Source organism: Colossoma macropomum, unplaced genomic scaffold (genome assembly GCF_904425465.1).
Source record: "Colossoma macropomum unplaced genomic scaffold, Colossoma_macropomum, whole genome shotgun sequence".
In the NCBI taxonomy this organism is placed as follows: Eukaryota; Metazoa; Chordata; class Actinopteri; order Characiformes; family Serrasalmidae; genus Colossoma; species Colossoma macropomum.
Window position 1 is genome coordinate 35676546 of NW_023494785.1, and position 25145 is coordinate 35701690.

The 25145-nt window shown below is 38.4% G+C and overlaps 1 protein-coding gene across 1 annotated transcript in view; it reads right to left on the minus strand.

The window, feature by feature from the left end:
- dnah5l (dynein, axonemal, heavy chain 5 like) overlaps positions 1 to 25145 on the minus strand; it is an 82398-nt gene that overhangs the window by 6052 nt on the left and 51201 nt on the right. The window contains 23 exon segments of the mRNA XM_036592645.1: positions 990 to 1111; positions 2279 to 2546; positions 3902 to 4066; positions 6959 to 7230; positions 7426 to 7804; positions 8960 to 9130; positions 9322 to 9504; positions 9680 to 9835; positions 12300 to 12494; positions 12667 to 12843; positions 14130 to 14243; positions 15470 to 15574; positions 15715 to 15882; positions 17007 to 17222; positions 17448 to 17728; positions 17919 to 18583; positions 18836 to 18939; positions 18941 to 18991; positions 19116 to 19217; positions 19219 to 19359; positions 20275 to 20481; positions 20768 to 20863; positions 20865 to 21098. Coding sequence (XP_036448538.1) covers positions 990 to 1111; positions 2279 to 2546; positions 3902 to 4066; positions 6959 to 7230; positions 7426 to 7804; positions 8960 to 9130; positions 9322 to 9504; positions 9680 to 9835; positions 12300 to 12494; positions 12667 to 12843; positions 14130 to 14243; positions 15470 to 15574; positions 15715 to 15882; positions 17007 to 17222; positions 17448 to 17728; positions 17919 to 18583; positions 18836 to 18939; positions 18941 to 18991; positions 19116 to 19217; positions 19219 to 19359; positions 20275 to 20481; positions 20768 to 20863; positions 20865 to 21098 — 4572 coding nt within the window.

Here is a 25145-nt window from a genome sequence, read left to right on the forward strand (position 1 = left end):
ACATATATACACATACATACATATAGCCATTTAACCAGATACTTAAGACTAACCTACTTTTGTTTATGTACTATATACAATTAGTATTTACTATTATATAATTACTAAAAAAAACATATTTAACAACTAAAGTTATAGTGCATAATAATTAAAATGAACTGAACAATAACTAGATAAATCTGTGGTCTATACATGTAAGCACGCAGCAGTTTCCCTGACTTGCCAAAATAGTACTGAATGTTGTTTCACATTCAAATTTCTCAAATCATTTGTCTCATACATGCATCCAGTTCACTCACACTTACATCTATCTAAGAGTTTAGTAAATAGTAATCATTCACACTGTCAGTAGTAGCGGTTGAGCCACTGACTTTTTGGTCTTGTTGAGGCAAAATGCCGCGAGACCCTGCTGCTGCATGATGTGGCTGACCAACCCTGTAGGCAGGGCTATTGGACAGGGGCACTCGTGGGCTGGAAGTTAGGGAACCGATCTTGTGACCAGGAGGTTGCCGGTTCGATTCCTTGAGCTGACAGAATGAAGTGTCCCACCTGCTCTCTGGGCACTGTGGATAGGCCTGCCCACCACTCTGGGCAAATGTCCCCCTAGTGTGAATTTTTCCATTGTAGGACTAATAAAGGGTAACTTTACTTAAAGGCTAAAGTCTATCACTACCTGAAGAGACTAATGGTTTCTTCCATATGTCTTTCTAATAACATAGGTCCCTCAATAACAATCTGGACTAACATTAACTCAGACTGTAACTGACTACGCAGTGGGACATGAGGGACTTCTAAAATAATCTCAGCCACTCAGGTTAATTAAAGTGTAGCTACAGGCCGACAATCTCCTATAATCTGTTGCGTTGTGTATAATCATGAAGTTGTGACTTCATGCCAAGCCAGTACAGCCAAAGGGTGTCTGATGATGTAGGCATTTAAAAATGCAAGAGTCAGTTCATATATGTGATGTTGAGAAATGGTTTCCTCACCTGCACAGTGGTGTGCAGGAAAGCCACAGCATAGAGCAGAGGTCTCCACTGTGGCATGTTGGTAATCTCTAGTTGCTCCTGAGTGATGCTGTTGTAGGTCCTCCTCAAACCAGCTTTTACACCTTCAAACCATGGCACATCATATAGAGACAGTGAATTAGAAACACGCAGAACCTTTAATGCATCTATTTTACAAACTAGTGACTGAAATTCAAGACACACTGGAGGCTTTTTCATTTGTTCTACCCTACTGTGGTTGTTTGTTTCAACAATGCAAAGAAGGATATCACAGTCAAACTTCATTAATTAATCTGATCTGAATCTATTTCTAAAACTGAAGACATGATCCATTTCAGGTCAGTTTTTTTTTTTATAAGCGTCATTTAAATTGGCTTAACAATGTAATGTTTGATTAATGCAAGACAATAGAGTTTTAATCTAATAATGTTGTATGTAGAAAGTTACTATAAAACAAGACTCACTATAGTTGAAACTAAAGCAGCCACATTAGCAATCAACTTTGTATTAAAAGCAAATAAGGAAGTGAACTGTAACAGTTAAAACTAATAGTGAAGCATAGTCAAATGTTGGCTTTCAAACACCAATTACCAAGAACTTTATTTGTAACTTTTACACAGGAGGAGAGAACCATAAGACTTATTCTTGTAGTCTGAGAACAAAATAATGAGGCAAAAAAAATAATGACTCATGATTTAAAGCTGCACTATGTAAGATTTAAGGATTTGGAGACCTCTCTGGTGGAAATGTGTAATTGCATGCAATGTGTAGAATAACACAGTGTAATGTTGGGTGTGCTTTGAACCACCACGAGCGTATGAATCCGATGTTTGTGAGCGCATTGAAAAAGCATAGAAAAACCAAAGATAAAACTTGGCAAAGGACTTGTCTTAAAAGCGTAAGTGACTTATCTACTGTTATCATCATATCCTCATCAGCACAATGTTGATTTTCCATGTGAGACCTAAACATCAAGCCAAACTTTCTTTGAGCCTGTGTGTGTGATGCTGATACACAAAGACGTATGATGTGGTCCAAAAAGGTCCTGCAAAATCCAACAAAAAAAACATACATAGTGCTGCTTTAATTAATCTATAAAATTTGTAGAACTCAAAGATTCAGGAGTTTTATATTGCTTGGTCCTGTTTTTGTCCTCCCAGAAAACAAGGACGGTTATGTATATCCTGTACTGTGTTGCTCAAGAATAAGAGCAAACCACAAAACCAAGTCTATTACTCAAATACAAACAAAAATATTGCAAAATTGTGCACCTTGTGGAGGTTCATTAGTGAACTTGATAGATGACTGGAGAAAGTTGATGGGGAATTTGGGGTGGACTTCTGTGGTCACCCAAACTCTGAAACTCTCATGGATGTTCTCTGAAGTACTGACAGTCTCCAGAAGTTCATCCAGGAAATCCAGACCAAGATGGCAATTCTGCAGCAGTAACCATCCTCCATCTGACATACTCTGAGCTAGCAGCCTCCTTGCGTGTACCTCCTGTCCTTGTCCCATTGAAATGGGCCTGCAGGGAATGGTCTGAAAGGATGTCTCAGACTCAGTAGCATGTAAGGTCATCATTGTAAATAAGAAAACTTTAAATGAATAAATAAATATACTATATATCCAAATGTCCTTTCTAAAGTCCTTTCTATGACAGCCATGCCCATTGCTTACAGGTGCACAAGCATACAGCGATGCAATCTTAGAATACAACCGGCAGCAGGATGGGTGATACTGAAGAGCTCAGTGATAATGAATAATTACTTTGTAATAAAAAAATGACATAATTCTTGTTGAATTGAAATTTTAATAGTGTCATTATTGTGGTCAGTTCAGCCTCTGCAGCACCTCAGGTTCGACTCTGCTTTAGCACTGAGAAGTGAATGCTCTTTTTATACCCAACCATGATCGCATCACCTGTTACCTCTTCACCTGTTTACCCCTGGAATGTTCCAAAACAGCTGTTTCTGATCTCTTCCCCAGTCATTTTTGGAATGTGTTGCAGGTATTAGTGTATTTTTACAAAAACCAATAATATGAATAAGGTTAAATATTAAGTATCTCTTCTTTGTGCAGTTTTAAATTAAATATGAATCTCAGTATAAATGACAGAGATGGAAGTGGCTACTTGAATTACACACTGCCGTTACTGCAGAAACTAGCAGAAAACATTGAAAAATAATAATTTATCATTTTTGGTTTTATTGGCTTGGCAATTCACAACCAAAAGCCAACATCACTGCAAGAAAACAAACTTTTTCCATAATTTTGACATGTTTTAAAGCTCTGAGTTTAAGTTGGACACTTGTAGCAGGAAAGTACGTATCAGCTTGATTTTAGCCTCAGAGAACAAAAGTAAGCGCTTCCCTCCAATCTCCTTTTCCTCATTATATGTTAACGTTTTACCATGTCGATTTGCATGGGAATAATATAACCTGGGTTCATTTCTACTGCTAGTTTTATAGCAGATAAAATGCACCAAGATCTTCACTGACGTGGGAGCGGGCAGTCCATAAAAACGACTGACACCGAGCATTTGGACAGGACTTAAATCACAGAGAAATATCAGGAAAAATTTACATTACCAAACCTCCTCATGGAAAACTAATTCTGTCTGAATAGGGCCTTAGAGAAGCTGCTGTGTTAGAGTTTGCGATGTTCCTGATTTGATTTGATTCACACCATTATTTTGTTCTAATTTAATAAAATTTTGACTATTAAAATTTGCAAACCCTAGTTAAAGTAATGAGACTAATTTATTTGAGACCGATTAATTTATGAGACTGTAATATTATTTCGAGTCTGGTACCAATTTTATAGTCCAGTATAGTACAGTTTATGCCACATTGTGAAGGAACTCATCTTACTTACTAACTAGTGTGATGACATACCTTTGTCTTTGCAAGCCTCTCTATATTCTCAGTGGGGTCTGAGCCCATAGAGAGAAAGCAGATCATTGGTGTCCTCTTGTCATTCTCTGTACACATGGCATCCATGTCCAGTATCACACCCTCTGCATATCGCTGCCCTACTGACTCTGCGATGTACCTCCGCGCCTGCCACAAGATCAAAGACAACAAAGAGCTGAAGAATTAGCAGCACAGCTTCAGGAAAATATATACAGTACTGTGTGAAAGTCTAAGCACGTAAGCAAATACTTTAAAATGTTTATCTCAGAAGGAAATGTGTTTGTTCCAGTACAAATATATATATTGTTAGAATAAATACAAATAAACATTTAAGACTTATCAAAAAAGTAGTTGATATCTTATGAGCTGGTTAGAAGAACACAGGTTTGGTTTCTGACCCCTCTCCAATGACCCAATTAATCACACACATAGATATATATATATATATATATATATATATATATCTATATATATATATATATATATATATATATATATATATATATGTACTAGCAAAAAAACACTGCTCAGATAAATTACTTTTAAAAATACAATATTCAAAGACTCCTTAACAGTACACTAGCTGTACAAGTAGCTATAGTTATGAAATATCTGGTGACAGTATTTTCTAGAACAATATATTAAGCTAATTATAATTTTAACAAAATTGAGTAAACAGCCTATGTGACATTTCAACAACAAAAAAATCTGTCAAAGGGTGACCTAGCAGTTTGAATCTGTTAGATCATGCAGTGCAACACCACTGACTTAATTTAGCATTGCCACAGAAATAGCATGCTGACTGAATGATGGAGACTGAACAGGTGTGTCAGGGCAAACTGTAGATATGCAGTATGTCATTCACGGCTCAGAGCTTCAGAGACGTTATGGACATACAGTGCCCTCCGCAAATATTGGTACCAATGGTAGAACATGAGCAAAAGGGACTTTAAAAAACATTCTTTATTGCTTATCCTTTTAACCTTACATTAAAAAATATTAACAAAAAAATAACCTTTATTTGAAGTACAATGATTGAAAAAAAAAAACTACAAACACTTACAAAGGTCACAAAGGTTAAACTGAAACCCGACTGCCTCTGCCACCAAGCTTAAACTGGGCCAAGGTTGGATCTTCCAGCATGACAATGAAAGAAAGCACACCGCAAGAAGCAACACAAAAATGGTTCACTGACCATAGAATCAAGGTTTTACCATGGCCATCACGGTCCCCTGACCTAAACCCCATAGAAAACCTGTGGGATGAGCTGAACTTCTTCAGCTTCACAAGCGTAGACTTGGAATCTGAAGGATCTGGAGAGGTTCTGTGTAGAGGAATGTTCTCAGATCCCTTGAGTGGGTTCTCCAGTCTCATTAAGCATTATAAGAGATGATTCAGAGCTGTTATCTTTGCAAAGGGCACAGAAAAATATTTATTCCATAATAAGGTTATTTTTTTCAATCACTGTACTTTTAATAGAGAATAAAAAATAATATCATATCAACAGTGTTAATATTTTGCATGACATTAATATTGACTACTACAAGTCTGCATATACTGTACTACTTTCAAAACTCAGCCAAAAGTGACTTGGCTTTGCCCCTTCATTATGTGGTATTTACAGGGAGTTGATGAGTATTATGGCCCTGTAATGTGATGATTGCAATCACCACACCTGTGTTTATTATAATCAGTCTGTGCAAGTGATTGCATCTACTGTATGCACAAGTACATAATCAGTCACGTATTTGGCAGCATCACTAAAAAAAAATAAGATCTCCTGCTGTGGAAAAGGAAATCCAGCTTTGGGTGACACAAACTTCATACAGCCTCTCTGGGAAATCATGCAGCTTGTGACTGTCACAACAACTGATTGAAACTGAAGCTAAGGCAAGAACAAGAATGTTACAAAAATAAGTACACCCCCCAAAAAAAGCACAGAGCTTCAAAGAACTTATAAATATGGCTTCAAGTTGTTATTGTTGAAATCCATGCACATAAAATGCAACCAATGATGAATTGTCAGCTGAATAACATGGGTTTACATTTTATTATCTGTATTATACACTATACATATACATATATATATATATATATATATATATATATATATATATATATATATATATATAAATCAAATAAACAAATAATAAAAATAGGCAGCCAGTGGAGTGATGCTAAAACATATATACATACATACATACATATTATTATTATTATTATTTTTATTATTATCATCATCATCATCATAAAGATTATTTCCAGTTCTATTTATTCCCACATTTCAAATACAGACTGTTTACACTTCACAGGAAGTTCTGTCCATAACCCACTCAAAGCATCATGGGACATAGGAATAAGGTGGATAGAGCTTTTTTTATTTTGTGTGAAATATCGTATAATGATAGATTAATGTCTATGATTATATGATTTATTTTAAAAAAGTAATTAAAGATGAGATGAAAAGTGTAGACTGGGCTTACTACTGGACTAGAGTAGTTTATTGCCTTTGGTAAAATGATCTTCCTGCATATCCTGTCACTGTCTGTAGTTTCAGTCTAGCCCTCTGTTGAGTATCACATCACGTGCCATGGCAGACATCGCCAGGCTGAAAGTGGTCTAGAGCAGGGGTTCTCAACCTTTTCCACCCCAAGGCCCACCTGTTTATAACTAAAAACCATAGCAGCAGCATTTTTGTTTTTTGTTTTTTTGCAGTTATGTTAAAAAAAACCAAAATGCTAAAAAAAGATAAGTTTGTAGTGATGTTACAAAAAAGTGGGGAAAATAAATAAATAAATAAATAAATAAATAAAAGAAATGTATGAGGTAGATTTGGGCTGTAATGGGAACAAATGCTTGCATTTGGAGCTGCAGTGCACTACAAACTACTGTCTCACCATGAGTACAGGCCTGTGGACCACTAGAGGGTGCTTCATGGCCCACTGGTAGTCCAAGGCCCAACGGTTGAGAAACACTGGACTAAACATCACAGGAATTAAACCAAAACAAAAGTGGTCTCTGTACTGTTTTCTACTCTACCTGTGCAATAGTGCGATCAGGACACCAGCTTCGAATGAGCAGTAGTTTGTGGAAAGCATCCAAAAGGCTGTCATAGCCATCAGGAAGCGGTGCCTCCTCTGGAGCTGCTTCATCAAACCAGCTCCTCCAGGCCCGGTCATTGTGTGCCACCTGTGCCAAGAGTCTTGTGAAGGGATGCAAGCTGGACAAGTGCACCAGGTTCAGCCAGGTCATGTCCAGGATCCAACGCTTTGGTTTGGGCTCCACTGAGTTAAGGTCGAGTGAAGCTCCACCTGCCAAGAACAGTGTAAAACTTGATCACCACTGTTTTGTTAAGGCAATCAACACACTGTGTGGTTTTGTATTAATCTAAGAGAAAAATCAATAAAAATGTTAATCATAAATATGAAATGAATAGCAAAAATGCAATTACTTAGAGGTGTGACTGGGTTTAAAGGGCATGTCCTACCAAACACAAATGACTTTACCTTTGATGAGAGCTTGGAACTCGCTGTGAGAAATGTTTTTAGCTTGAAGGTCTATCTTCAGCGCCAGGAGAAGGGTGAAGAGGAATTTGTGATCTTCATATAGGCCTCGGGCTGTGTAGCGAAATACTTCATAGGTGAGAAAATCCATAATGTAGCCCAGCCTTTTGGAGGTGATCTGAGACTTTGGAGACTTTTCCAGAGAACTGTCAAAAATGCCAAGGAACTGCCGTAATGACGTCTGGTACATGACATTGACCAAGCTCATTTCGACAATTAGGAAGTACAGGATGCTCCCCCTCGTGGCTACGGGACGGTACTCCTCACGGGCATGATTGATCTTGATCTCAGTTTCTGCAGCCACCAACAACTTCTCCCTCACCTTATAAGGGGAAGGAAATTCTCAATATAAAGCATGATATTTTTAGAACAGTGAATCACTTTTTGAGCTACAGAAAGATTGGATGAATATTTGTCATAAAAACCAGATGACAGTATAGAAGGTCATTTTCATACAGTGAAAATGTTTCTGAAGTCTAAAATCTAAGCAGGTTTCATTTCATATTTTAGTATTATTCAGTGAGATCAAATATGTATGACTAATTTTTTCAGGGTAGTTTTAATTCTGATCTCTAACAGATACAGAGTGTTAGTATCCAAACCCCTTGAAAGCTATTAACATTTTCCAGACTACAAATGATACACATATTTTTCCAGTTAGTATTTTGCTAATTGCACTAAGGTGCCAGTTCATTAGGTACACCTACTTTATACCAACATTCATTAGTCATTTTATTATGTGCATTTTGTGGGTTTTGAATTGATGACTGTAGCCAATCTGTTGCTGCACAGTTTATTAGTGACACTGTACCCCATACAGTGGAAAGGGACCACCAAAGGACTAGGGCTGGGACTGATTTATTGATAATTAGTGACTGCAGTAGGTAAAGCCAGCATCACTGTGCATAACAGAGAGAACTAACAGACAACTTGCTAACATTTCTCAACATGGTGAATATCGCCCTTTGGATTACTTGTCTATCTGATGTCCGATTATACTGCCCAGGCCTAACTACAGTATAACAATAGTCCAAAACATTCAACTTATCCCAAAATTGACCAACCTACTTCAAAAATAAAAAATATTAAAATGGCTTTCACAGACACTACATTTATATCGTATTTCACTGAAATGCTGTGCATAGATATCAAACATGCAGTGCATGCAGGACAACCTCCAATAATTCTGAACTGGACACAATCTGCAAGAATAAGTGGGAAATTTCTTTAAGTAAGAAAGACTGTTAGCTCACTATAGAAAAATGTTTGGAATCTGTGATTATGTCTTTTTCAAGTGCTGACCTGTACATGATTTTTTTCATTTTATGTTTAATTTAGCAAATAAACAGTACTTGTACAATGTATTCAAATCAGCAAAATGTGTCATGTTTGCATTTGTTCCCTTCAGATGTTACCCTCATGTAATTTGACCATTACATGTGCACAAACTTTTGCACAAGAGTGCAGATCATTATACCTCTTCTGCAGTGCTCTTGGTGACTCTCAGCACCTCTATCAGAGACTCATCCTCCACAAGTGATCCCTGTGTGCTGGTCAGTCTGTACAGCAGGTTATCCTCCAGCTCCTGCATCTTCCTCTTGTTGGATGTGACCTCTGCCAACATCTTCACTCTCTCCGATTCCATTTCCTTAGGAAGAAGCAAAAGTTGTTTATGTAATTCAAATCTGGAGGCGGATGTTCTTCAGCATTGTGTATATGTGCTAGCTGCATTTGCCACTCATTAGAACATGGAAGACCAATGGACAGCTATTCTTAGGTCAGCACTCATTCTCTTATAGTCTGATCCATATAGACTGTTACACTCTGTGTCAGTCTCACTTGTTTTTCTGTGAGGATGACGCGGCCAAGCAGCTGATCCTCCAGACCTTTCATTGTGACAGTAAAGTCCACAATTGCGGTCTTTGCACTGATCTCAGGACTGTAGGCTGGGTTGGCCAGTTTTGTGGTGATGTAGAGAGTGAATTCCTTCATTACATCCACCTCTTTATCACCTACTTTAACCTGCGTGGAGCAAAAACCATAATCTTGCATTAACAAGATTAGATTATACAACAAATTTAGTACACATAGGTTGCCCTAAAGGCCAATGTGTCTATCTCATTGTAATGATGAGTTGTTTAGATCTTGGGCATCTCAATTGGTAGTCACTAAGTTAGTATACAGTTAAATGGTATACTTTATATGTTGAGCCAGATTTGATGAAGTTCTTCTCTAAAATGTTGTCGAGAACAGGATCCAACTCTTCCCCAACATCTTCAATGAGCAGTGGCTTCCCAAGAGATAAGCAATCTTCAAGGTGACTTCGGAAGTATTTGTGGTTTAAAGTTGTCACCTGTTAAGAAGGAGGTCAAAAAATAATTTGCATGTAAAACAAATTGCATATAATAAGACATGTTTTAATTGCTCCACTACAATAAGTTTTTCCATGTGGGTTAAAGGGTTAAACAAAATGCTGGACTTCTCATCCTGCCTGTTACTGTGAGTTTTGAGCCATTGTTTATCTTTAGTTTGGGGCTGTCCTGTCAAAGCCACCATGAAAACGGTTTGGAAAAAAAATATTGGTCTTACAAAAAATGTTTTATTCAGAATTCAGTGGGACAAACGAGGAAAGTGTTGAAAATATACATAATATAAAGGAGAAAATAAATAAATATGGACAGTAAAATAAAGAGATGAATGAGTGATTATGTACAATACTGTGCAAAAGTCAGTTATTTCAGTTCCAGCCAAAAAAGCTACTTTTATTTGCTCATTTTTCTGTCAAGAAAGAAGGAAACATTTAACAGACAACTTCATAAAAGCCTCCAACACTAAGTATAAAGTCAAATCCATCAGTATTTAATTTGTCCACTCTTTACTTTTGTATACCCAACTGCCACTTTAACTGTTAAATCGTTGCCATCTTAATATCAGCAACTGTGTCCCCCAAAAAGATGTTCCAAAAGGTGACTGACATTGCTACCCTTCACACAGATACTAATATTCATACAAGCAACTACCCAAAACACATCTGAAATTCCTTGAAACATCTTTGTCATAAGTTTAAAAATTATTAAAAGATATAGAGAAAATGGGACTAAGCAAGACCTTGTAGACCATCAAAACTGTAAAGCTTTCATCTTTGGGAGACAGAAGAAAATGAACCTCTACTCTTTGCTTCAGATGTGGAAAAGTCCACAGGAGATTATGTCCATTCTTCCACTGTGATAAGACAACTCAACACTACGGGTCTGAAACAAAGTGTAGCCGTTCCTGAGAAAAGTAAATAGACAAAAAAGAAGAAAATCTGCCCTAGAACACCGAAACTGGACATCTGAGATGTGGAGTAAGGTTTTAAGACAACTGCTGGGAAGATCAAGGCGTACTAATCAACGAAGCTGCTGGTGTTCTCAGAACAATGAAGGCCAGAGGTCAACATCATTGCATGTGTTTGGAATCATGCTGGATTGACAGAAGCAGAAAATGCAACCAACTTCTAAGGAAGCTGTAATAAAGGCATGGAATTTCCAAGAATTTCTGTTAGGTATATTGTTTTATTAAGTATATTTTTCCCCTGATGCTAAAAGATAATAGTTTGTACTTAACAGCTGTTTTGACTGGAATTAAAATAAAAGTGTTGGTTTCTGGCTTTGGACTGGTGACCTGTCCAGGGTCTATGCTGCCTTCCACCCAATGACTGCTGGGATAGGCTCCAGCTCCCCCCACGACCCAGAAGGAGAAGCGGCTTAGAAGTGTGTGTGTGTGTGTGTGTGTGTGTGTGTGTGTGTGTGTGTGTGTTCCTGGCTTTTGCACAGTACTGTATGTGACAGTGCTGCCATTTCAAAGGACAGCTAGTGCGCAACACACACTATTATGCTACTACCATGTCAATATAGTGGACAGGGGTGGGGGCAATACATTGTACTGCAACAGATGGGCTACCGTCATTAATTATGAACCCATAAAATGCACCTATTTGGTAGCTGTACCTAAAAAGGCCAATTTCATGTTGTGCTTCCATTACTTATTACACTCCCTGCATACATCTACATGTAAACAACTGTTGTTTTCTTAGTAATAAACTGTGATCTTAATTGTTTAAAACTGTACTATTCATTTATAGTCATTTACTTACAGTAGATAGATAGATGCATACATTTTAAACTATAAATATTAAGCTGGTTGTTGTGATGGAAATATAGTGATAGTAAATGTAGGCCTTCTATCTTACTCGTGATGGCAAGCTGAAATGTATGGTGTTTGAGTAGAAGTCGTGAGACTGTGTTGAATTTCAAGTCTCTGTGGTGTGAGAGTGAGTCTTGAGTCTTTAGCAAAGAATTTTAGTTTTGCCTTATTATTAACCTTCACTTTATAAGAAACATGGGTACCAAATGACAACTTTCACTAGCAGATATAGGCTATGGGTTTTTCTAGATAACAGCAGAAGAGATTCATTTACTTCTACTCATGGCTTAAACACTGAAAGTTAAAGCTTTTAAGACATGCATGTGACTCATTATTTACTTTCTATGTTTCAGTGACTTTAAATATTTAACTACTTAACTAATATTACTGGAGGAGAGAGTTAGTCTGTTAGCTCTGTGTTGAGCTGGGTGTTAAATAAATTTGTTCTTAAGTGGGATATGACTGCATGGAATCTGTGACTGCATAGGTGCATTTGTGCATTCTCTGCTAAGTTAACCACTATTCTTGGAAATTTCTCTGTTAAAAAGCCATTACAAGTTCCTTAAACTGGCTCTGATTCTTGCTCTAATGAGAAAACAGGTTTATATATATATATGCATTGCTTTCAGTACCTGTAGGTCATTTTTAGTCTCACGGTTCTTTATCCAAGTCTTTCCTTGGCCCTGGGGGTCAATGAGAAGGGGATAGCGGGAAGCTTCAGTGACAATGATGCCATTCTGAATGGATAAGTCATCATTGGGAAGGCCCTGAAGGTTCCATTCACCTAGCGTTGCATTGTCCACCAGCATACTGATGAGATTGAAATTCTAAAAGGAAAAATAGCACCAATGTTATGCAGCAATGTAAAATGTTATTCAAAAACTGATCTGATGCAGGTGAAACAGATGGATCACTGTTTCATCCTTTTTACAATTAATTAATTAATTAATTTAATAACATTGAATATTACACTGCCTTTAAAAGACAATGAGCACATACATGGCTATAAGGAATACGATTAGCACTCATTTCTTTCTTCCACTGCTGTAGAAGATGATTACGGTACTCCTGGTTGAAAGGACCAGCATAGGACAGAAAGCCTGTAGCCAGCAGCACGTCTCCCGGTAAATGCTTGATTTGCCTCTGAAACTCAGAACTGCTCTCTGTCCAGCGAATCTAGACACAGAGATCGGTTATCATACATGTCTAATCCTTAACAGAATAACTGTAAAATCTCTTTTTCGATAATCAGCATATCTCAGTATTTAATGTTTCTAATTAAACTAATTAACTGCATTGTTCTTATTCTAAATGTGATGCCTGTAACATGTTCCAAAAAAGCTGGTGCTGATGCATATTTGCCACTGTGTTACATCACCTTTCCTTATAACAATGTTCATTAATCACTTGGGAACTGAGGACAGTAATTGTTGTACTTTTTCCCATTTTTGCTTGATTTAACACTTTAGCTGCTCAGTAGCCAGTGGTCTCTATTGTAATACACTGAGCTTCATGATGCACCACACGTTTTCCCTGAGAGACACGTCTGGACAGCAGACAGGCCAGTGTAGCACCTGCAGACTCTTACTATGAAGCCACACTGTTGTGATGTGCAAATGTAGTAAGCTTTGTCTTGCTGAAAGAAGCAGGGACGCTCTAAAATTTTTGTTCCAAAATGCGTACATAACCCTCAGCATTACCCAAGTTACCCATGTCATTGGCACTAACACACCCCGACACCTTGACAGACACCGGCTTTTGAACTTTGCATTGGTAAGAATCAGAATGCTCCTTTTCTTCTTTGGTCCAGAGAATATGATGTTCATTATTTCCAAAAACAACTAGAAAGGTGGACTCATCAGACCACAGCACACATTTCCACTTTGCATTAGTCCGTCTCAGATTATCTTTAGCCCAGAGAAGTTGGCGGCGTTTCTGGATGTTGTTGATATATGGCTTCCGCTTTGTCTTAACCTGAATTTGTAGGCGCAGTGATGAACTGTGTTTACTAACAAGGGTTTTCCAAAGTATCTCTGAGCCCATGTGGTTATATTCATAACAGAAGCATGTTGTTTTTTTATACAGTCACATCTGAGGGGTTGAAGAGCATTCAGTATTGGTTTTTGGACTTGTCCTTTAAGCACAGAGCTTTCTCTGAAATATATGAATTTTATTGATGTTACTGACTGTAGATGGTGAAATCCCTAAGTTCCTTGCAATCGTGCATTGAGAAACATTGTTCTTGACCTGTTGGACTATTTGGTGACACACAGGTTTTGCAAAGTTGTGACTAAGCCTTTCTTGAATAGTGTTTTGATCATTCCCCAAACTTCCCAGTTTTACGCTGCCCCTGTCCCATTTTTTTTGGAATGTGTTGCAGGCATTAAATTTGGAACTATTCAAAGCAGTTTGTCCTCCACATCCACTATTCCCTGCTGTAAACTGGATAAGGCCAGGCTAACCTTTTCTCCTCCAAGTCCATCAATGAGAGCCATAGCATTGGACATTTTCTTGCGGCATCCTTCTGCATCTTCCAACAGTGATTGCTTCTCTCTCACTGCACCATCATAAAGTGCCTGTGTTGCACAGAAAATCAGTCTCACACATCATTAAAGCAACATTTGCAATGTTCTTTGGTGGCCTTGACCCAAGTTCAAAGTCTAGTCTTTGCTGCACAGATTTGGGAGCGCATGCAATGTCTCACTTAAGGGAAATAGCTAAGGGCTCAGAAAGAGCTGAGTCACTGCTCGTGAGGCTTACAAAACAGTTTCCAAAGACTTTGGGGTTCAGCAATCCAATGTCAGGTAGACATAGTACAAATGGAGAAAACTCAATCCCATTGTCACCCTAACACACCTTCAAAAACACTAATCAAAAATAATGTACATGGTTGAATTGCAAGGAGGAACCCACTACTCAAAGAACAACCTCTTTTAAAGTTTGTTAAAGAGTACCTGGTTGAAACAGACGATAACTGGAATCAAGTTCTTACTGGCATATTAGCCAAAAAATGGCTTAAAAGAGAAATGGTTTAAAAGAGAAATGTTATGTTTGTTGCAAACCAAATACTACATTTCAGCATAATCATCTCATCCTAACTGTGAAACATGGTGGTGGAAGCATTACAGTTTCTGGCCATTTTACTGCCATAGGACTATGGCAGCTTGCCATCTTTGAGACTATGAATAGTGAACCTAATCAATTCATTTTAGGGAATCTGTCCATGAACTAAAGCTCTGTAGAAGGTGGGTCTTGTAGCAACCCTAAAGACACAAGAAAAGAAGCCTAATAAATTTAGCTTTCTGAATAGCCAAATCTATGTTTAGCCTTTAATAAAATAGAAATTATGTGGATCTGAAGTGAGGGGTTTATGCAAGATAGTCCACCTTTTCACCGAGTTGAATTTTTCCCATGTGGGCCTGATCAACAGTTACAGGAAATGTTTGTTTAAGTCATCCCTGCTAAAGGGGGTTATACCAGTTACTGAAATCATAGGTTTACATATTTTTCCAGCAAAGATAATTAATGTCTGGTCATTCTGTTCAATGAATAAATAAAAAAAGAAATTATATTATTTTGTGTGTTATTTGCTGTATTGGGTTCTCTTCTTATGATTGATCACATTTTAGGCCACAAATACGCAAAAATTCAAGAATTCAATGCAAATAATTAAAAGGGTTCATAAACATATTAAGCGTTACTGTACTTGACATCTTCTCCACACATCTTCTGCGCATGAAAAAAAAACAACCTGTCAGACACACATCACTTGTAAATAAAAAAACAAATCTGTCTAACACACCTGGGCCTCATCCAGCTCTTTCTGCTTGGCATCCAGCTGTTCCTGAGCTCTTGCCAGTTCATCTTGAGCCACAGCTAGTCGGGCCTCCTGCAGCTTTAAGTTAGCCTGGGCATACACAGTTCAAGAGAAATACAGAAGGCTGAACAGGCTAAACTCAAATCCCCATGTACTATTAAAACTACTTTTAAAGCTAAAAGCAATTGCAGAAACAGTGCTTCAAAATTAAGGCAATAAAAGACTGGCACCTTAAGTGGCAAGACTTCTTTATTGATGCCAAAGAAGTCCACCATAGCCTCAGTCCAGGAGCAGAGTCCAGCCACATTGCCACAAATCCGCTTGGCTGCTTCCAAATTATAATCATCCATACTCAGATAAGGCACAAGGAGCTCAACTACCTCCTCAGTGATGGTGTCCTTTTAGTGAAAGAAACATGTACAATATTTATTGGATTATCACCTGGAAACTTCTAGTGAGAATATTCATATAAGAGAACAAAACAACAGTAGGATTCTCTATATTTCAACATGGATGACAACGACCTGGCTCCTGTACCAAGTGCAAAATGTACAGTGCCACCAGTAGAGATGCACATAATCAAAAAGCGTGATTTTGGTGTGTCAAAACAAAGATCTCGAAGTTGCCAAGTCACATGAATTCAGCAAACAAGGCTTTGTTACATGATACTGTTTTGAACATGGTTTCAAAACAAATGTATTACAGACTACAGTAAAACATTACAGACTACTCTTAATTGAAAAGTATGGGCTTTCACAGTGTATTTGCAGGCATTTGACCAGCAGATGTCGCCACCATGTGATATATAGAGGAAAGGGAACGGGTGAAGCTGAACTGAAGTAAGGTGTCTAGCTTAAATTTGATTTTTTTAGCTTGCTGTATTCCCCATCTAACAAGGTGCTTGAGTATTTCATGTCTCAAATGTAATGATGCAAAGACCATAAGCAACATTATAGGACTGCAATAAGATATTCAGCTTCACGCTCATAAGCTGCCCAGCTGCACAATGAGGATGTTGTTGTTTGATAACATATTGCCCCCCTTTGTTCTTTAACAGACTTTAGAAGAATGAAAGAAAAACAATGGTAAATGACAATTTTAACTAACAATAGACACAAATATCGTGGGAGGAGACAACAAAAGCACATGCTCGTGGAATCAATGCAGAATTTCACTGGCTTCCAGCTAATAATAATAATAATAATAATAGCAGATAAAATAGGACTAATGTGGTCAAACTTTGTTTCACAACACAAATCATTAGTATATCAATTATATTTAGTAGTGAAAAATCTGTTTCATCATATTGTGGGATATTAAGTTGAGTAAAAGAGAGGCTTAAAAAGTTTGGCGTTTGCTCGAAGGGATAAGATATTGTCACAAAAAACTTCAAAATATACTTGAAATCACTTATTATCTTATGCTGTAAACCTCTATCACACGCCATTGATTTCATATGGAACACTTATGTGTGCGATGTATAACAAACATTCCAAAAAAATAGTTTCTTGTGCAGATTAACCTTATTGAAGTTGAGCAGCATGTTGAGAAAGCCTGAGTTGTTCATGAGTTTAAGGGCTTCATTCCATGAAGGTCTCACGCAGGGCCTCTCAGGATCAGGGCTGACGGTATCAACCCGGCGCTGAAACAGCAGCAGTACGCAGTCCATGATGCGCATGATCAGATGCGGAGGCTTTCCCAACTTGCGTACTGTGGCAATGTCTGCTGGCTTTATTGTCTGATAACAGTAGGTAGGAAAAGAGAGCAGAACACATTTAGTTCAATGGATGGATTTATGGAGAGAAATGAGAGTTTAACAAAGTACTGATGTGTTTAGTATGTCAACAGGTATTCACAGCCAACAGTCGCTTTAACATGCTGCCCAAAATCATAATAATGTGTTACAGGGAAAACACAAGACTGGTTTCTGAACAGCATCAACAAAGGAATTCTGCAAAATCACCTGCAACGCAGCCTCCGCAGCTTCCAGCGCAGGCTTTGCTGCTTCCAATTTGGACTCTGCAGCCTTTTTATCCCCTTCTATTTCATCCACAATGGCCTGGGCCTTGTCCTTTACTTTCTGTACCTGTGCCTTGACCTTCTCAGCTGCCTGGGCTTTGACGGTGACCTCTTGAAGAACTGCATCTGCTTTACGAGATGCCACCTCAAGCTCTTGCTCTTTTACTGCCAAGGCCTTTGAGAGTTCATTCACAGCCTGCTCTGCTTCCTTTAGTCTGTCAAGACCTGTAGAAGACATTTACACTCATATAAAAAGCTGTAACTATGAAATACTCAACAGGTAATAATAATGCTAAATATAATTACTCGTGCTCATACAAGCATTTTATCAAAGCTAGACGCTTAATCATTTTTCATCATATTTGAACACATTTAATGCATATTAACACAAGCATAGTCCTAGGCAGATTCATACCTGTGTTCATACGTTCTGCCAGCATTCCCACATTTGCAATCTTTTCAGAGTAAATGGTCTGGTATCCTTTAATAAAAGATAAGTATGATTTTGGTGTCACATATGTCTGTCGCCTAAAGCGCTGGAAGTACTCAGTGCATATGTGTGCCACCAGATCCTGAAATGTCCCCATTGTCCCGATCACACTTTGCTTTACTTCCTCAGAGCACTGGAATGAATAGCTGGCCAGAAAGTGCTGAGCCACAGCCACCAGGGCATCCTTGGGCCATCGCTGGAACCAGTCGATAGTGCAGCCAGAGATTAGGCCTGGGAACTTTACAGCACGTGAACGAAGTTTCTCTCCCACTGGTGAGAAACAGAGCACCACATGGAGGTTACTGCGCACTCTAGATAAGAAGTAGTTGTACAAGTTGTCAATGGTTGGAGGGAGGCGAGGATATTGACGCTTCATGGAGGGGATCAGATCCTGGGTGATTTCGGCTACCTCATCTCGGGTAAACAGGTTGGAGACCTCACCAGATGCCACCACGTTGGTCATGTACTCCAGAAAGGACTCATCTTTAATGTCATTGTCAGTAAAGATGAAGGTGACACCCTTGCCCTGCAGTCCGGCTATTCGGTACAGGGTCTTCAGGTCTTCCATGAGGTTACTCGCATTGTAGGTTCTTTAAGAAATGAAGGGTGAGAATTTATCATTTAGCACATTTGTTACATAAGCAATATGAAAACTATGAAAAAAGAGTTCTTGGTCATTTAAATGTAAATTCATCAAAAATAATGCATTTATCTTGCATTTTAAGCTTAACACCTTCATTCTACAAGTGTCTAATAAGGTATAAAATGCACCACGCTGAACAAAAAAAATGCCAAAAGTTGGTTTAAAATGGCTCATGTTAGTCCTACTCGAGAGTTCTTACCGTGTGAGAACAATCTGGAAGCTCTGGTACCCAGCGATGAACGAGGCCAATCGTGTGAGACTCTGCTTCCCAGATCCTCCCACTCCTACTAAGAGAGCATTGCCTTGAGGGTGTGCGGATTATCCGTGATATCTTCACTAGGTGGATCATTGCATCCTGTTCAGGCAGGAAGAGCGATTACAAAGTAAAAGTTGCCTCTTACAGAACAACAAACAGAAGTGATCAGAGAAAATGAGAAAAAGCTTCACATTCAACAGAAGAACCGTTTGTTCTAACTGACCTTGAAGAAGACCAGATCCATGGCAGTGCCCCTCACTGACTCATTATACTGTTGCATAAACAGATTAAGGCGCTCTGACAGGGCTGAAAACGAGGGCACAGGGCTCATAGACCTTTGGAACCAAAACCTCAGTGTCTTCAGGTTCATCTCCTGTCATCTCAGGAGCATCTCTAAGGAAATCCACAAAATACTCCTCCCATGCGACAGTCTTCACGAGATCAGACCCATGGTCTTCTACAGTGACCTGCAGAGTGAAGAACATTCAAGAAAAGAGAGTTCAGGATCAATTCATGATGTACATACCAATACCAGGGCCCAATCCCATTTCTTCTTTTTACCCCTACCCCTTGTTTTTGAGTGTCACCCTTACCCCTTGGAACTGAGTTACAAGGGATAGTGGTTGAAATCTTGCCCTACGAAATGGGACCACCCTCAAATAAAACAAACAAACAAAAAAATAAACATTGCTTCATTAACAGCTACTAGCGGTGCTCTGTAGGCGACCCGGCCCGTCTTCAGTGACAGCAGGGAGGGAAAAGTTCAGCTCCTCACTGCTGGGCTTTAGTTACATTTAGGGCATCATATGCTTTCAAAGAGGGGTATAAGACAATTATTTATCATCGCCCACCGCTAATTCTTTGGTGATACGAAGCTGAAGTCTTCAATACTGCTGGACTATTTAAGGTTGAACGGGAAAGTTAGCTAGCTAGCTAGCTACCGAGACGTTAGCATGCGAGTAGCGATTTTTATGCTTGTTATGAAGAAAACAACCATAATACATTGAAACGACATAAAACTGAGATAATACAGTGGTTATCATAATTTTTTAACGGAGAAAATACATTTGTGGGTTTCTTTGGTCGCTCGCACAGCCATTTCTTTTTTTCTCATAACACTCTGAAAAACCTCCGTTTGGAGGGCCATGTAGCCCTAACACTTCACCCTACCCCTCTATCTCAACAAAAATTGGGACACCCTAACCCTAGACGTGAACGTGCAAAACAGAGGGCTAAGGGCTAAGTGGTAGGGGCTAGGGGTGATTATTTGAAAACCAGTACCATACCACTGAAGGAGACCTCAAAAAGCTATTTGTCATCAGTTCAAAGAGAAAAGGTCAGGATCACACAAGTACTGGGTTTAACTAATTTGGTTTACCCACCCTTTCCAAGATGCCATCAAAGATCTCCCTGTCATTCTGATCAATGAAGCGGTCTGCAATGACTCGCGTACATTCATGGCGGAAGAGAGAAGTTAGCAGCTCTTGCTCTGTGCAGACCTCCGCTCCTACGGTGAGAATCCCCTGCCATATCCTGCTCAAGTCCCGTAAGTTAAATATGTAGTGGAACTTTGCAGGTGAGGGCAGCATCTGGAAAGACAACATGTAAACAGGTAACTGGTACTCATTTTTAGTTTGTATAGTTTGTTCAACTGTTATACTTTTTAAATGCATTGGTAACAGATAAAAATCATCTGAATGTTTGAATATATTACATAACATAAATAATAATAAATAATTATATTTATAACATATGATTGATTCATTTTTCTATTTTCCATTTCAGAAAATATGCAGTTGGGCACACAAACTAAACATAATGAGACGTCTGTATACTCATACAAAAACATCTACAATATTGTCTGTATAAAATTACCTTGGTTTTAACAGTCTGCCACACTCTTCTGATGGTGGGAACAAGAGCTTTAGCCAGGGAGCACACACTCTCTGTGAAGCCCCTTTCTGGGACAAAAATATCCAGATGCCAGTGTGTGGAAGATCTTATCTATGGATGAGTTAGAAGGCAGAGTGCAGTTGAACACACAGAACTGGCGTTTGAGGCGCTGTGGGATGTCATTGCGGCCCCCTCCAGGGTGGATCATAGCTGCTACCAGCTGCAAGTCCACTACACTGATGAACTCGCCAGGACGCTCCAAACTGTAAAAGCCTCCCTGCTCCATCAGCTGACGAACTATTTCATTAGTAATCTGAGGACGGTCCAAGAAAAACACAAGAATTCAACGGATATCATGAAAAATTCTGTGGATTCTGAGCTTTTCTGTGAAGATCTGTGTACAGCCCTATATTTAGAAAGAGATTTTTAGTAAATATATGAATTCATGTCATGTCTTTTGAAGAATTCGTTATTAGATCTAATATATTAATGCTTAAAACCTTTAATGACCCAAATACAAACATGTTTAAAAGTAAAAGAATTCAGTCATAAAAATGTGTATAATTTATTCATTTGATTCATGTAATCATTCTTTTACTGTTTTATTTACAGTATTAATGAAGAACCTTATTGACCCTGTAGTAATCATGTATAAAGTATTCTTTGGCCCTGTAGTTAAAGTGAGTAGTATTTAAACCTGAAAGTACTGTAAGCTTGCTGGTCAATCAAACCTTGTGAAAACAAGACACTCGTTGCCTTACGGAAGTATTCAGATTAAATGCTTTAACAGTGAATTCTCAAAGCCACAATACGTTATTTGTCTGCAGATATTTAACAAAAATGTAAAACTGAAAAATGCTTATTGCGTACGCATTCAAACCCAAGTGCTCTGGAAAATCCACAAAAATCCAGAAAAGGACACAATTGCCTCTTAATCAGATGCAATTCCTTTTTGCCTGTGAGCCAGGTGGAATAACCACAGTATTTTATATGTAATGATAACTTTATATAGTAATAAATGTATTTATAATAACTTTATAGTTTATATAATAATATAACTTTTTATTATAGAGCTTAAAACTCTTGATTTCTGTTTGGAAAAGGGAGGTTGGTGCTCTCAATATTCCTATAGTGTGGAATCTGATTTGGCATAATAATTTAATCTCATCTAAGAATTTATCACAGCAATTAATTCATTTCAAGTTAGTTCACATAATGACATGCTTCTTACAGATGCAACAGTTTTGGGGACTATGTTCATATGTTCACCTTTGCATTATGTCTTTTTAGAAATATGTGATTCAAACATTGTCTGACATGATTAAATTTGATTTTCAGATGTCTAGGTTTACTTTTATTAGGTGATGATTCTAATATAACTCTCATCATGCAGCAAAAAATGTTTTAGCGGCAGCTTTAGCAGCTTCCAAGAAATCCATTCTGAAAGGTTGTTTTCAGGCAGATACTCAATTATGCTTAGCAGGCCACAGCCAAATATCATAACGTGAAGGCAGCAACAATCTCTAACTGGTAACTGGTAAAATGCCTAATGGTAAAATTTCCTTTGTTAAACACCTTGTGGGGTGAGACAATGGCTCTGTTTGACGCATCATACTGTGCACTATGCACTGCACACTGCATCTGTATATCGCTGCTGTCGGAAGAAAACCTCATTTTTTTCATTTTTCAATTTTGGACATAATTTGAAAATGCCTGTTGACCTTTACGCTTCATGAAGAATGGACCAAACAAATCGGCCCAAAATGACTTGGTAAAAAGTCTGGTTCCACTGACTTACATTAAAAGTAAAGTAGGTTTTTTTCCTTCTCCTGTAAAGTTACGATTTTGGAGATACAAGGTTTTCTTCCAACAACAGTGATATACTGTTTACTGCATGCTACTCTTCGTCAGTTAGTGTACTCTACAGTATCCAGTATACAGCAAAATCTGTGTACCATACTACAAGGTGGGATTGCGACTATACTTCCAACATCAGGGACTAAGTCAATCAAATGATCTCAAGACCTGCCCCATTTTCTTAGCCTTCTTAGTGGACAGTAACTAAGTAATTGTAATTCGCTACTGTACTTAAGTAGTTTTTTCATGTGTTTGTACTTTACTGAAGTATTTCCATTTTGGGCAGCTTTTTACTTTCACTCCACTACAAGTCATCTTATTTCTTACTCCCCTACATTATGCAAAATCTGTCCTTCCTTTTGGCTTATGTGTGTATAAAAACGTAGCATGTCAAAGCGAAAGAAGCACAAAGCAAGAACACCAATCAGGGTACAGCACGCACTTTGTTTTGAGCTTGTTTTGACCTGTTGGACATACCGACCCAGTGCAAGCACATGGTTCAACGTCAGTGCAGCAGCGTAAAATTTTGGCAGTGTCTATTCAACATAAATGATGAACTAACCTAACTTTGTGTAAATAGACCACAATATAGAAATATGTACACATATGCAGTTGTGACTGACGTGTCTTTTTTCTGAATTTATACAAACACTATTTCATTTTATAGTAAATCATTTTTTGCTAGTTTATGTTTATGAACAGAGACCTACAGGTGCAATATAGTAAAGGAAAACTCATTTGTAAACCCGAGTTTACAGCAAGTTTTTATTAAACTTAAACTTGCAACTAAGTTGCAAATAAATCTTAAACTGAAACTTTGCTTGTTTGCAAAAAGTTATTTCACAGCCACTTGGTTCTACCTAATGGAAATTGTATGTCTTCAGTGTTTTGTGCTTAGATAATTTTAATAGACATCAGTGACTAATTAATGACATTCTATTAAAAGATTGGTTTGCCAAGAGTGACACTGGAGTATTTTCACCTGAAATGAGTTGATAAAGTAAGAGTCCTCTTACAAAAATGGTAATAGGACATTAGAGTCATAATTAATCTTTTAGTACTTTTACTTTCGATACTTAAGTACATTTGAAGGCAAACACTTTTGTACTTTGACTCAAGTGGAGGTCGAAAGGGAGGAACTTCTACTTTTATTGGAGTAATATTTTACCTTGGGTATCTCTACTTTAACTCAAGTACATGATTTGTGTACTTCATCCACCACTGCTGCGTAGCAATCACTGCTGTCTGCTTTCTAGCATTTAAATTTATGCTTTGCTCAAGAGATGAGTCTGTGCGACTTTTAAAAGACAGCCCCATGCCATGACAGAGGACAAGATGCTGTTTTCCACCCATCTTCAAAGCCACAAACAGACTTTAAAAATGTCAGCCTTGGATTGATTTGTTGGTCACATACTGCATACTATTTACTAGTTTTGGGCACAATCAGTAGGCAAGCAGTAAGTAGTAGGCTATTTTGAACACAGCCAATGATGTCTGATAGTTTAAATCTCATTGTTACTACACCCAACTTTATGCTGAGTGAGATAATGACTTCTGTTTATTTTAAACTTCATGTCACTACTTAAAACTATGTATATGGGGCAGTCCAAACCTCTACCCGTCCCTTTTTATGTTTCATTCTACCTCATAGACAGTGTTTATGTACACTATATTGCCAAAAGTATTCAGTCGCCCATCCAAATCATTGTATTCAGGTGTTCCAATCACTTCCCTGGCCACAGGTGTATAAAACCAAGCACCTAGGCATGCAGACTGCTTCTACAAACATTGTGAAAGAATGGGTCGCTCTCAGGAGCTCAGTGAATTCCAGCGTGCTACCGTGATAGGATGCCACCTGTGCAACAAGTCCAGTCATGAAATTTCCTCCTTACTAAATATTCCACAGTCAACTGTCAGTGGTATTATAACAAAGTGGAAGCGATTAGGAACGAGAGCAACTCAGCCACAAAGTGGTCGGCCACGTAAAATGACAGAGCGGGGTCAGCGGATGCTGAGGCGCATAGTGCGCAGAGGCCGCCAACTTTCTGCAGAGTCAATCGCTACAGACCTCCAAACTTCATGTGGTCTTCAGATTAGCTCAAGAACAGCATAGAGAGCTTCATGGAATGGGTTTCCATGGCCGAGCAGCTGCATCCAAGCCTTACATCACCAAGCGCAATGCACAGCGTCGAATGCAGTGGTGTAAAGCGCCGCCACTGGACTCTAGAGCAGTGGAGACGTGTTCTCTGGAGTCACAAATCATGCTTCTCCATCTGGCAATCCAATGGATGAGTCTGGGATTTGGTGGTTGCCAGGAGAACGGTAGTTGTCTGACTGCATTGTGCCACGTGTAAAGTTTGGTGGAGGGGGGATTATGGTGTGGGGTTGTTTTTTTCAGGAGCTGGGCTCCGCCCCTTAGTTCCAGTGAAAGGAACTCTTAATCCTTCTGCAGACCAAGAGATTTTGGATAATTTCATGCTCCCAACTTTGTGGGAACAGTTTG